The sequence below is a fragment of the Propithecus coquereli genome, unplaced genomic scaffold (genome assembly GCF_000956105.1).
Source record: "Propithecus coquereli isolate 6110/MARCELLA unplaced genomic scaffold, Pcoq_1.0 Scaffold77, whole genome shotgun sequence".
NCBI classification, from domain to species: Eukaryota; Metazoa; Chordata; class Mammalia; order Primates; family Indriidae; genus Propithecus; species Propithecus coquereli.
In genome coordinates this window covers 4365620-4379579 of record NW_012153840.1, presented here as the reverse complement: position 1 = coordinate 4379579, position 13960 = coordinate 4365620, and the positions used below count along the sequence as shown (strand labels likewise).

The following is a 13960-nucleotide window of genomic DNA, read 5'->3' as shown; positions in this document are numbered from 1 at the left end:
GGGTCTGGGTGTCCAGCAGCCGGCTGGGGAGGGGGCGTGGAGCAGGCGGGGGGGGGCGTATCCAAGAGGCCGGGGGAGGCTGGCCCCGCCCCGCCCCGCCCCGCCTCCAGCCCTGCAGCCCGCGGCCCGCGCCGGCTTTCGCTTTCAGTCGAGGCTCGCGGAGCCTGGAGAGAGGGCGCGAGCGCGCGGGGCGCCGGGGCAAGCGCCCGCCAGACCACGCCCGCGCTCATGGCGCCCGCCGCCCTCTGGGCCGCGCTGGCCGTCGGACTGCAGCTCTGGGCCGCGGGGCACGCCGTGCCCGCCGAGGTAGGTGACTCGCGTGGCCCCACGGGAGACAACCGCCCCGCGCGCCCACCCCGGCCGGCGCGCAGCCCCCGGGAAGCCGTCGTGGACCGCGGGCCCCGAATCGCTGCCCCTCATCCCCATCAGACACGCGCCACGTGCCTCGGGGGGACCCGCGGGCGACACATGCGCCCGGGGCAGAACTCTGGCTCCGTAGCCCCGCGTCCCAAGGAAGCACCCGGCCTTGCCGCGAGCCCGAGCGCAGACCAGGGCTTTTGGGGCTGACCCTGGGCGCACACCCTGGACCCCTGCTCCTTTGCTCCTGAGATTGCCGCGACAGTCCTTCCCTCCCAGGCTGGAGGACGGGGCTGTACTGGGGCGCTGCCCCCACTGCCCACGCCGGGCACCCTCTTCAGAAGATTTCCTCCTCCTCTGGGCTATGGTTTTCCTCTTTCTTAGAAATACTGGGGCTGTGTGTCTGAAGAACAGGGCCAGGTGTGCGGCAGGGCCTAATAAGGGCACATTTGCACCGTGCTCTGCCCCTTGCCTGGGCTCCTTCCCCAACCCGCTCCAGATGTGTCCAGGGGCCACTGCGAGGTCTGTTCTCTGTGGGCTCTGGGGACAGGGGAGGTGACGGAGGTCTTCTGGGCTGGTATCAAGTAAGGCAGAAAGTTGTCTAAGGGGCCCTGGGGAAGTGGACAGAGCGGAGACCCTGAGCTGTTACTCGATACTGACATCACCTGCCCGCAATAGCAAGGTCCAGCCTCTGTGGGTCCTTTGCCTGTTTTTGACTGTCTCCATGGTCTGGTAACCCCATTTTACAGAGAAGGAAAGTGAGGCTCAGAGAACTTGTATTTCGTGAAAGAGCGTGGGGAGAGGTCTTCCTCCAAAGGGGGCATCTTCTTCCTTTGCCCCCCCGTGGCTGGGGAGGAGGTGCACATCCATCCCTTCCTCATGAGCCTACCCTGACGGACACATGGTATGCGGATCGGTCTGGACATCTTGACCGGGGAGGAAGGTGGGAGGTGATGTTGTCTCTTGTGGTGACATGGGGTGACTCAGGAATCCAAGGCCAAAGAGTCCAGTTCTCGAGGGTGGAAGACAGGGGCTGTCACACTAGAATTGACTCACCTACAGTGGGTTCCAGCAGTGGGTCCTGGGGGGCTGCCCCAGTGGAGGTCCTGGGTGGCTTTTGGGTCAGGAGAATCCTAGCTCTGAGGACCGAGTGTGACTGGGGACACCTGTGGTCCCAGCCTGACTACGGGGTGCTGCCACAGACCCTGGCCTCTTAGGGGGTCTTCCTGCCGCTGAGTTTGGGGCTGCCCGGGGTGAACCCTGGGGCTTTGTGAGCTGCTGACGGGATATGGAGGGCAGGCACGGGGCTGTGCAGGACACGGCTAAGGTCCTGGAGCTGCGTGAGGGCTTTCCTTCCCACTTCCTTCCCCTTCTGCCCAGCTCCTGCGTCAGCTCAGACTCCCTTGTCCTGGGACTGCTGCCTCAGCCACTTAGCTGGTCTCCCCACCCGCCCCTCTCCCACTGCTCCTCCTTGGCAGAGACCCTTCCCCAGCATGGAGCACATCTGCCTGCCTGGGAGCCTCCTGTGGCTCCTGGTGGCCAAGGCAGAGACTCCCCCAGGTATCCCAGGCCAGAGTGAGCCATCTGGGTTTTCCGCCCACCTCCCCCCACACACACTCCTCACCCCTGTGAAGCCGGTGGTGGTGGTCGTTGTGCGTCATTGCGCAAAGAACCTTTGCCCATGCTGTCACCTCTCCGTCATACACCCCTTAGCTCTGACCTTCAAGGCCTTTTGCAAACGCCTTCCTCCCCAGGAAAGCCTTTTCTCATTCTCGAAGTTGGATCTGATCTCTTGGAATTCTCAGGACCATTTGTTCCTTTCGAGGGCAGATTACATTCTGCTTTTTAATCTAGTTGTGTCTCATCCGCTTCAGTGGATGGAAGGTTCCTTGAGGGCCGGGACTGGGGGTTGCTTCGCCTCCTCATTGTTAGCACACGGCAGCTCCTTTTTCCTGAGCCCCTGCCAAGCGTCAGGCACTGTGCTGGGCACTTTGCCACAGAATTGCACTGAAGCCTCCCCTGCAGCAACTCCTGAAAGGCGGGCGCTGCTGTTCCCTTTGAGAGATGTGGAACCTGAGGTCCAGGGAGGTGATGGCGTTTCCCAGGATTGCAGAGCTGGGGGTGAGGGGGTGGGATTTGAATACAGGGCTGCCTAATTCCACAGCTCTTTTCACTCTGCACTCCCCTGCGTGTACCCCCTCTCCTGCCCCCAGCCAGTCCCACACACACAGTGGGTTCTCAGGAACACTGGAGGGAATTTGATTGAGTCGTAGAAAGAGCCCCAAGGAGACCTGTGCTGGCCACGCGCTCACTTTGCCATCAGGGCTTTTGCCCCCTTTAACAGCCTTATTTCCCAGTTGGTGTGGAATGCATCATTCATTCACTCGAGTCGTTTATTCATTCGACTAATGCCAGTTAAGCTAGCAGGGCAGGTGAGTGCTTGGTGCTCTCTGATGGGGGTGGGCAGGGTCCCAGCTGTCTGGGGAGGAGGTGAGGGGTCTCTGCCTGCTGGGTCTGGCCTGCTGATCCCTGGAAGTCTTGGGGCTGAGGGGCTGCTGTTTGTCTCCTCATCACCCAGGGCCTGGGGCCAGTTCGGGTTAGGGGAGAGATCGAGGCTCCCAGGCTTGACATTGGAGAGGAGTTGGGTGATCCGGGTACTTGCTGGCCCTGGGCTCTTCCCTCCTTCCACCACATCTCTGTCCCTTTGTCCCTTGCCTGGCGTCCCAGCAGGGAACCTGTGTGCTCACTGAGGATGTGGCCCCGTGGTTGGGCACCTCTTCAGAGGGCAGTGGGCAGGTGGCCAGGCACCCTGATGCGGGGCCATTTATTCATTCATTCCCCAAATGTTCGTGAATGCCTACACCAGGTCCAGCCCAGTGCCTAGCTCTGGGGACCCTGAGATGACCACTACCCGGCTCCAGCCTTCCACTACCCAGCTCTGCCCCGACTGCCCTTGTGACCTGGCCCCACTGAGTGAGCCTCTGCTTTCTCATCTGTTGGCCTGGAGAGCGTTCCCCACACTGCCCTGCTGCCCTTCGCAGGGCCCTGTAGATGTGGAAGGTTGAGAACCTGCCTGGTATTCTTGTGTTGGATAGTGGCCCTAACTGTTGTCCCGGGGCCTAGCCTAGTGGCTTCCTGTAGCACTGTCCCTCCCCAGGGCTGCGTGACACTTTATGGCCCTTACCATCCAGTGCTTCCTGGAGGAATGGCCAGGACGGTGTATGTGGGGAGGGAGGAGCACTGCTGCTAGCCACGGTGTGTGTGTTACATTCAATTCACTTTTATGCCATGCTGGCTGCTTTTCTGTACACACACCTGCCACAGGGCCTTTGCACGTGCTTTCCCCTTTGCCTTGAATGCTCTTCCGGCTGATACCCCTGGTCTCACTCCCTCACTTCTTTCTGCTCAAATGGACCATCCTGCCTATAAAAACTCCCTGCCAGGTACTCTCACTCCCTGACCTGCTTTGTTTTTCTAGATAATACTCTTGACCTGTTATATTTCCTTCACTATTATTGTGTCTTCCCACAAGAATGTAAGCACAGTGAGGGCAGAGACTCATTCACTGCTACAGCCCCATAGCCTAAAATAGGGTTTCTCAGTCTCAGCACTGTTGACGTTTGGGCTGTGTAAGTCTTTGTTGTTGGGTGTTTAACGGCATCCCTGGCCCCTACATACTAGATGCCATGGTACCCCGCTCAGTTGTCAAAATAATAATCAAAAATGTTCCAAAAATGTTCATCTGACCTTTATAATGACCTTGTTTTATGGATGAGGAGACAGGAGAGTTTGAAAGGTCAGTGGTGGCAGAGCTGGGTCCTGGTTTGCCTTCCTCTTTAGGATAGTTCTCTGGGCCCCTCTCCCTGCTGTGTGGGGTCTGCTGAGGCTGGAGATCCTCTCCCAGAAATGCTCACACTCCCCCTGTCCCCAGCCTTGCTCATGATGGGGCCACCGCTGGCAGTGAGCGACTCAAAGCCCCAGCAAGCATGTGATTTGCCCGGAAGCAGGCAGAGAGGGAAGTTGGGGGTGGGGAGAGGGGTGCCATGGGGTGAACAGGAACAAAGTGGAGGTGCTGGGGCTCCCAGTTCTGGATATTGTCTGCCAGGCGCAGGAGAGCAGCCCCGATGACTCTGGGGAAAGGCCCAGCCCTCCCTCTGCTGTTTACTGGCCATATGACCTCGGCAAGTTTTTCCATCCCTGGGAGCCTCTGTGTTCTAATCTCTAAAATGGGAATAAACCCCACCCTACCAGCTGGTTGTCAGGATTAACAGTGCTTTCTGGTCCTGCCTGTGGCCTTGCAGGCCTGACCTGACCTCTGGGTCACGGAGCGGTGCTCAGGCTGAGATGGGGACCCCCATGGAGTCAGACTCCCTGGCTCTGAGCCAGAGGGCTCCAAAGCTTGGGCGGCAGCCCTCCAGTTGACCAGGGTTCCTGTCCAAGTGGCTTTACTGCCCAACATCCCTGAGAGCAACTTCCCTCCTACCCGCCTCCCTCTCATACCATCTGCCCAACTGAGGGGCCTTATGACCTCCATATTGGGGCAAAGGCTTCAGGAAATCACCTCCCCACCCCTTTCAGTGAGTGAGAGGTGCTGTGTGTCATTTGGGGGTGAGCGAGGGATACATTTGGTGTAGTATAGAGGGGATGCAGAAGGTTTCAGCTTGCAAGATGCGCACAGGTAGCTTCCACGTGGTCTCTAAAACCTCTTCCATTTCCAACCTCTGTGATGATGAAGGTTGTTTACTTGTGTCCCCAAGGAGGGCATGCCCTGTGGGGGCTCTTCTGAGGTCATGCCGTTCATTCCCTTGTCTCCAAGTGACTTCTAAGATAGCATGGCTCCAAGGAAGGAGCACTGGCCTGAGTAATAGGAGATCAGAGTTACCATCTGAGCCCTGTCACCAGCTCACTGTGTGACCTTGCTCAAGTAACTTACCCTCTCTGGGCCTCAGCATTCCTATCTATAAAACCTAACAGCACTGGCCCCAACATTCTCCCAGAATATTAGGGAAATGTCACCTTGTGTGCACTTGACAAAGGCCACAGATCTGGGGGCGAGGGGATCTAAAAGTGTCTCCAGAAAGGAGAGCCTGGCACCCCCCACTGTTAATATCACAGTTCCCCTACTTCTCTTCTTGCTGACCTTGATCCCACTTGCTGTGATTGAAGTTATTTCCTTGACTCGGGCCCCAGGGGTATCGAGACTTCATGGCTGCCATCGGCTTGTGAGGACGTGATGCGGGATCCTCGGGCAGAACTGGGGTTCCTGTGTTCCTGCCGCTCTGCCCCTTGGTGCCCAGTTAGCACCTTTTCAAGTCCACAATTAGACCCTTTCCCCAGACCGTGGGGAAGTCCTCGCTGTCGGCCTGCACTGCAGGGCCCACTGTCTGGGAACCCACAGGTTCAAGGAAGCCCTGAGCAGGGAGGGTGTTTTCCTCGAAGAAGTCCTTTGTCTCGGGTCACGGGCACACGCCCCTCCGCCCTGGCTCTGAGCCCTGCCCTCTTTGCAGTCCAGAGCTCCGGGCGTCTGTCTCCCTCTGCCGAGCAGCCGACTGCAGGGCTGGTGCTCTGAAGCTCAAGGACCACCCCCTTGGGGACCACAGTCTTTTTCCACTGTGGTGCGTTGTGATGTCACAGGTGCTGGTGGCGTCACTGTGGTTTGGGGCACCTGACAGTGAGCCCAGGAGGAGGAAGTGTCTGTTCACTGACTGGGGTTCCGAGGAGTGAATTTCCTTCTGCCCCAAGTGTGAGCCCTGAGCGTGCTGGAGAAGTCCAGTGAGGGTGCCGTCGGCCGTGTGTCCCGGGACGCCAGCTCCGGCCGTGCTTCCCTGCGGACTGTGACCAAGCACCCTGCCTCTCGGAGCCTCCCTTTCTTTGCAGAGGAGTGGGGGCTGGAGGTTTGTGGTCCCTGGCGATGGATTCCGCTGGTGGAATCACGAGACCCGCAAGCTAGCTAGCTCGCCCCGGGGAGGGAGGCCGCAGAGCCACCTCTCGGGCCCCAGGAGGGCCAGCTCCCGACCCCCGCCACTTTGGTGGCAGGCACTATGGCATGTTCTGCTGGGGAACAGTGATGGCGCGCGTGACTTGGAGGGCAGCGGGGTGAGTCCCTTTCGGGAGCGCTGGCTCCCTGAGAGGCCAAGCAGACCTCCGCTCTGTTGGCCCGTTCGGAGCCAGGGCCCTGGGTTGACCCGGCCACTCCGACCCGAGACAGGGCAGAAATCCCCAGGGGGTTTCGTTTGTTTTCTGTCCAGACAGTGGCCCACCTCTGTTTCAGTCTAAGCTTCACCCTGCAGCGGGTAAGGCCGATGTGGCCACAGGTTCAGGGAATCGAGTGGGCCTGAGGGTGACAGCTGAGCAGGAAGGGCTTGGCGGCCAGGCGGGCTGTGAACAGGGGGATGCAGTCCGTGCCGTCAGTGGGAGGCCTTCTCAGACGCCTTTCAGGAGAGAGGCCAGAGGCTGCAGAAGTGGACAGAGCCCGGGGCTGGGAGTCGGGGGTCCTGGCTCGGCCTCCACCTCAGGGAGGACTCGGGCAGTGCCCTTCTCCCTCTGAACCTCAGCTGCTCCTGCTGTGACTTGAGACTAGCAAGGACCTCCCCGTCCCCAGCCTTGGGATCCTGGGCCCCAGTGTTAGACTGCGGGGGTGGCGAGGGGGGTTGAGGGCCGGTGGCTTTGAGCAGGGAGTGGAGTGCAGATCGGGCCTCCAGGGGGCCCCTCGCAGAACCCCAGTCTGCCCGGCTCTGGCCGGGACAGTGGTTCCATGGGGACGGGCTCCGGTGGCACTCTGCCTTGGTCGGCCGGAGTCCCGCCAGCGACCTACGCCGCCTGCCCTTCCTCCTGCTGACCTGAGCCCCGACTCAGAGGCCCTGGTTCTGGCGACCCCGTCACCAGATGCTCCTGCTCGGGTCTCCTGCTTCTCTGATCCACAGCCCCCAACCCTGCCCCTTTCCTGTCCTGTGCCCCCAGCTCCCCGAGCCCCTCCCCACCTCACAGTCACCCCCCTTTCTCCCTAGTCTTCGCCCCTCCCACCCCCTTGGCTCTTTTCCTCCTGTCCTGGTCCTTTGTTCACTGCCCTCGTCTAGTCTTGTCACCTTCGAGATTCTGCCCCCATCCTGCCCCTCTGCAGGCCCACGAGGGGGCGACTTCCTAAACCCCGAGCCTGGAGGTGGCTGCATGGTGTGGGGAACGGTGGGGCCAGAGGCCTGGAGGCGAAACAGCAGGGTCAGTGCTAGACTGTCCTAGTGAGAGCCTGAGGTTTGCCCGGGGCGGTGATGGCACGTGAGGCGGGAAGTTTGGGGCCAGTTTATGGCGGCAGTAATACCAATCACATTAAAAAATTGTACCAGCTGTAATTTGGGGGGAGTTTACTAGATACATGTTTTATCTCACTGAATCCTTTCATTGGCCCCAGGAGGTATGTGCTGTCATCAATCCCATTCTATGGATGAAAAGACTGAGGTTTATTAACCTCCTTTATTTCTTTAAAAACAGAAGAGCAATTCTTTCAAGGCTGCCCGCTAATGAGGTGGGGACTCTGGATTCAAAGCCCGGTCTCCTCATTCCAGAGTCCGTGCTTTCAGCCACGACATGAGCCTGTCAGGAGTTGGGGCAGTGGGGAGCCACTGATAGTTTTTGAGCAAGGGAGTGACCAGGGCAGAGAGTGTATTAGGAAGGTCGCTCAGGCCTCAGGGTGGGGACAGATGGGATGGAGGGACTGGAGGCTGTCGTCATGGTTCACAGCTCTGGGCTGGGGAGAAGCCGCAGAACGGGAAGGAAGGGACGAGAGCTTGAGGGAGGAGGCAGAGGGGCCTTTGGACTGGACGGTAGATGTAGGGTGGGGACAGAAACACGGAGGAGGAAGAGGAGCTCCCTCCACCCCCATCTTGCAATGTGAGGCCTCTCTGGCCTTAGCTCCGCCCTGGCCAGAGCCCCGTGGCCCGATTCTCATCAGTGTCAGCTCCACGTGTCCCTGGAGCTCTCATGGTCAGTCGCAGGGCCAGCCTGGCCTCGGTCAGCCCTGGCTGGTCACCCTGCCTGGCGGGGGCAAGAGCCTGGGCAGGGCTGCTGCGCATCTCGGTGTGAGAGATGACACCCCCCCACTGGCACTGGGGGGCAGGATTCCGGGGGCCTTCCTAGCTCTGCTGCCAGTGCACCTGGGGACCCCCTGAGCTGCTCCCTGGGCTTTGGCTTCCTCGGCTGTCGGGGGGGCGTAAAGGGCTACTCTCTGCCACTTGCCGTTGGGGCTGGCAGCTGCTGGGAGGTGCCGTGAACCAAGAGCAAAGAGCTCACGTCCAGGGTCCGGTGCATTAAAGGCATAGGGCGCCTTCCCTCCTCACAGCCACCTGGGGGTCAGGGAGCATTTTTATTTCCCTCATTTTACAGAAGAGGCAACTGAGGCACAGAGGTTAAGCCACAAGCTCCGGGTCTCACAGCTCACTGGAGGCAGAGCCGAGATTCCACCCAGGCGGCCAGGCCCGCGCGGGATGGCGGTCGAGGCGATTGTGAGCGGCTGTTATCTGAAAACTGCCCCTCAGTTCGCCCCCCTCGGGACACCCCCCTCTTTATAAGTCTTGCCCAGTTCTCGTGCTAGCCCCAGCTCATTTCAGCTGATTGGAAATTAAGACTTTTGCTTCTGTGGAGCAGTGGAGCATCTATTAGGCACCAGCTGTAGGCCATGCGCTGGCCGGGCATGGAGCAATGAGTAATAAAAACACGGGTGACACAAAGCTCTTGCTGCCAGCGGACATGGCACTGAGCACGTCACACATACTGACTTGGTGAATCACAAAGCCCTGTGGGGTGGGCACTGTTTTGTCCCCATTTTGTAGACGACAGAGGCGGCGGAATGGCAGAACTGGAATTAAAGCTGGGTGTCTGGCTCAGAGCTCATGCTGGGTGTGGGAGGAGGCACGAGAGGAACAAATAATTCACCCAAAACTGGTCTGGTCTGGGTGGTACAGAGATACACCCGGGTTGTCACGGGAGCCCCTAGGAGGGACCTGTGACCCCGTCTGAAATGAGCGGAGGGGACTCCCGAGAGAAGCCAAGGCGTTCGCCCTGCAGGGCGGGCCGGACGCTGGGCACACGCAGCAGCGGGAGCGGAGGACGGAGGGTTGGGGCCCACGTGCTGCTCTGTGTTGTGGACGGTGACAGGTGAGGTGCCCACAGTGGAGACGCGGGCAGGGGCTGGGCTCGCTGTGCCAGGGCACCTGGCTGAGGGGTTGTGCTCTGCCTGAGGGCGGCGGAGCAATGGAAGCTTTTAAGGACCAGACTTGATGTGGGACGGTGGCTCGGGTCCATCTGCAAAGGGACGTCAGGTTGGGGACCAAGAGTGAGGAGCCTGCAGCTGGCAAGAGCGCAGAGGGTGGTGAGGAGGGGGCTGTGCGAGATGAAGGAGGTGGTATCAACAGGCCCCGCGGAGGGTGCCGATGGGAGGTTTAGGATGTTCTCTGTCACTAGACGGAGCATTCCTTGGGGGCAGGGACCATGCCCGGGCATCTTTGTACCCTAGTACTTAGCACAAAGCCTGGCCTCGAGAACCGGATACCAGTCTGGGCTTCCTGTCTGCCCCCAGCTCACTTCTGAAGCAACATCACAGGCGCAGGCTGGGAGTGGGATGTGTCACCCCTGGGCTGCCTGCCTGTGATGTGGTCAGTCCTTCCTGACGCAGATGCTGTTCCTCTCCGTGACGGCACACGGGCCTCTGCTGCCTGGGCCTGCATCGCTGTGACGGCCTGGCCTGATGTGGCTGCACCCCATAGTCCATGGGTTCCTGTGAACCCCCGAAATCGAGACCCAGATTCCTCTGCTGCCTCCCACCCTGCCCTGGGGGCCCGGGGGCCTGCCATGCAGATGATGTGGTTTCTCTGTTGCTTGAAGATGGTTTCTGCTGTTTGGGGGTCCTTAAGTCCTTGGGTCCTTGGGCAGACACCTCTGCCCCTCCCCACACTGCAGCATCTGCCCCTGGGACCCTGGAGACCCTTTGCCTGGGAGAGTCACTGAACCACCGCTCCTGCTTGCTATGCGTTCTTAGAAGAGTCACTCCCCTCTGTGGGTCCCTCATCTATAAAATGAGGTAGCAGGACAAGATCACAATGTATAAAATTGTCGGAGGGCACGGAGGCAGCTGTAGCTGCAGCTAACTCCTACTCTGCCACTTGCTGGCTATGTGGCCTTGGACAATTTGCATTGAATCTCCCAAAGCCTCCATTTCTGCATCTGTAAAATGGAATCGTACTGACCTCATCGTGCTGGTGCAAGGGTAAAATGAGAGAATGTACGTGAACATGCCCAGCACAGTGTCTGCACACAGTAGGTGCTTTTCCTGGATCTGACCGTCTCTGTCCTTCTGGCTCTGTGTAAAGGGTAGGTTTGAGGAGTACTCTGCACCCCCAAATCCTAAGGCTTCTCCCTGTGGCCACCTTCCCACTGTGCCACCTTCCTGCTCTCAACCGGCAGATCCCTGCCCAGGGGTGCTCCCTGGGGAAGGCTGTGACCCGAGGGTACTGGCATCTAAGGGGGATCTCTGGGAAATTAAAAAGCCATGACGACCCCCAAAGGATGCTGTGTCAATGGCGGCAGGGAGAGCAGAGGGCGCCACAGATGTCTGCTCAGAGGACACTGTCTTGGTGGTGGCCACTTCCTCCTCCTCCCCCAGGCCTGCCCCTTTCCTTCCTCTCTCGCTGCCTATTTATAAATAGGAGAAGGCACTGAGGGCCCCCACCTTGGGGTGCTCGCAGGGCCTTGGTGTGGGAACAGAACGAGTGGCAGATAAGCTGGCCCAGGGTTGCCCGGTCCCCGAGAGCTGACAGACTCCAGAGTCAGACCTGCGTGGCCCCTGGCCCTGCAGCCGAGGCCCCGTCCTGAACTAGTCTCACTCCCCCAGTGCTGGCCACTGGCTACGCTTGAGTCCCCCAGGGTGAGAGTGGGGCCGGGACAGGAAGGGAGGGCGCAGGGGGCAGGAGAGGTGGTGCCTCGCTTAGGAGGTCAGCCTTCCTGTTCCAGGTAGGTCGTGTCCTGCCGGCGCTTTGTCCTTGGCAGGCCTCTGGGGCTCGCTGTCGTGCAGGGACTCACGTCGTCCTCTGCCTGGCTGCTCATGGACGCTGGCCTCTGGGCTCTGGCCACCCACCTGCTCAGACTTTTTATTTTGGGGTCACATCACCCCTCCACTGTTCCTCTGAGCAAAGTCCCTTTGAGCCACCCCAGGGTCACTCTCTAGGAGGCCCATATCTTGCCCACAGGAGTCTCTGCCTTCCTCTGCCCCACCCAGGCCTCTGCCCCTGCCGTCACCTCGGACTTCAGGCTTCCTGAGGAATGGGCCTGGTGCCAGCCTGTGGGTGACACCGCAGCTCCAAGAGGCACAGGCCGGCTTCCCCATGCTTGCTCTTGAGGCAAGAGGGAGGCTCCCCGCTCTGCAAGGCCCGCACGGGCCGTCTAGTGCCCCACGAGCACCGGCCGCTCAGTGCCAGGGTCTTGTTCTCACCGTGCCAGTTCTCAGCCGGCACCAGGGCAGAAAGAGCCGAGTTCTGGTTCTCTGTAACTCGTGCCTACGACTCAGGGCCTTTGCATACCCTTGCAGCTCCCCCGCGGGCCCCTAGCAGTCTGGGAGAAGATGATGCCCCCACGTTGAGACCCTCCTGCCCTTGCTCCTCACGACAAGCCCTGGAGGAGACAGGGCAAGATGTGTGACTCCCATTTTATAGGTGACAATGCTGTGGCTCAGAGAAAGTAAGTGACATCCCCCAGTCTCTCGGGACCAGCATGTGCACCTGGACCCTCTAAGCTAAGCCATGGGCCTCCTGCAATGCCAGGTGTCCAGTGTACCTGGGAGGGTGGACATCTCTGGCCCCTTTCCTTGAAGAGGTCACCTGCTCAGTGTGCCCTCCCAGGAGGGAGGGGATGGGGGCAGAGACTGGAGCGTGGAAGCTGCCCCACACCCACCCTCAGCTCTGGTCTCCTCGGATGCCCGGGACCAGCCAGCTCTGCCCGGCGCCCAGCCCCCACCCCCAGCTCCATCCATCTGTCCACCCGCGCATGGGTGGGGCACACACCCACCGAGCACCCTGAGGTCTCGTGAGGGGGCCCAGCCTTTTGACACCCATGTTTAAGAACCCAGAACTGGTCCTTTGGCTTGGAGCATCAACCAGGCCCACATTTTATAGGCAGGGAAACTGAGGCACAGAGAAGCCGGTTATCACCCACAGCAGAGGGGGCGCCCGAGGGTGTGGGGAGGGAGGACCTTCGGAGTGGGCCCAGGTGTTGAAACCCAGTCTTCCTGGGCTCGGAGAGACACACAGGTGTCAGCTCGGTGCCAGGGAGGAGACACAGGGCTGGAGGTGAGGCGACCTCTGCGAGGCTGCTCCTCGTCCGTAACTTGGGACTAGCAGCGGCACCAACCTCACGGTGGCCAACGCGGATTCGCAGAGGCTGTGCCGTGTGGACAGCTCTTCGCGGCGCCTGGCGTGGAGCAGACTTGTGTGAGCTGCGCTGCTGCTGTTTCCATCCCCTCTCGCCCTCTCCCCGGCGGACCCGCTGCCCCGACCCCGTGGCCGTGCACTGAGCGTGCCCCGCACGTCTCCCGGTCGCCCTCGCTCCGCGCCTGGCTTTGCCGTTTTCCCTCGCTCTCACTGCCGCCTCACGTTTCCCACCGCGCGTGCACGTGTCTCCCAGCTAAGACGGTGGCTTCCCGGGCAGGGATTGGATTTGCTCAGTGCTGCTGTGAACCCAGCACCTGGAACACCGGGTGCTCGGTATGTTTGTTGAACGAATGAGTGAATGTCTTTGTCTTGCCTCTGACTTTCTCCACCATTAGAATGGGAGGTTTTCTGAGATGATGTCTGAGGGTCCGGAGCCTCTCTGCTGTGCCTCCTCCGCCTTTCACGGGCTCCTGCATACCCTTCTAGCACTTGCCATAGCCGCCAATCAGCTCCTTGCGCACACACCTCTGAGCTGTGCTGCCCTGCACCTGCCTGCGTGGAGCTGCCAGGATGGCGGGAGCCCAGTGTGTAGACAGCGCTGGAAAGAGCCGGGTCTCTGGCGCTGCATGTCCCTGCCTGGTGCAGAAGCTCCCTCGTTCTGGGACTCCTGCATCCTTACCTGGGAAGCCGTGAGCTGAAGTCAGAGGATGGAGGTCTGGGTCCCCTGCATGGGTGTGTGTGTGTGTGAGAGAGAGAGAGAGAGAGAGAGAGGGAGGGAGGGAGGGAGAGGGAGAGACAGAGAGGAGTCTCTGTCCCCAGTCCCGGCTCAGTGCTGGAGGTGGGTGCATGGGGCAGGTGGCACGGTGGTGACTCGGGAGCAGAGGCAGAAGGCAGAGCCAAGGAGCTGCCCCTTCAGCTGTCGTGAGGAGGAGCCCAAGGTCTTCTCCAGGGTTACCAGGGCAGGGGTCACATCCCAGCATCATCCCTTTCTTCTTGGATGACCGTGGACAAGTGACTTGATCTCCCTGAGCTGTGAAATGCGCCCTCGCACACCTGCTTTCTGGGGTGGAAGTGGGACTCCATAAAGTGCTGCCACCTGGCCTGGCACATAGTAGGTGCTTCACGGATACCCTGTTTTTTTCCTGCCTCCCCAAAGGGCCAAAGCTGAGACGCTGGAGGAGCAACAGGGTGGG

The 13960-nt window shown here is 60.2% G+C and overlaps 1 protein-coding gene across 2 annotated transcripts in view; it reads left to right on the top strand.

Moving 5' to 3' along the window:
- The first annotated feature begins 182 nt into the window (after window positions 1–182).
- TNFRSF1B (tumor necrosis factor receptor superfamily, member 1B) overlaps window positions 183–13960 on the top strand; it is a 47977-nt gene continuing 34199 nt past the window's right edge. For both annotated transcript variants that reach the window (XM_012662631.1, XM_012662632.1), the window contains exon 1: window positions 183–306. In XM_012662631.1, the coding sequence (XP_012518085.1) occupies window positions 229–306 (78 nt within the window). In that variant the 5' untranslated portion in view covers window positions 183–228. The remainder of the gene's footprint in view (window positions 307–13960) is intronic.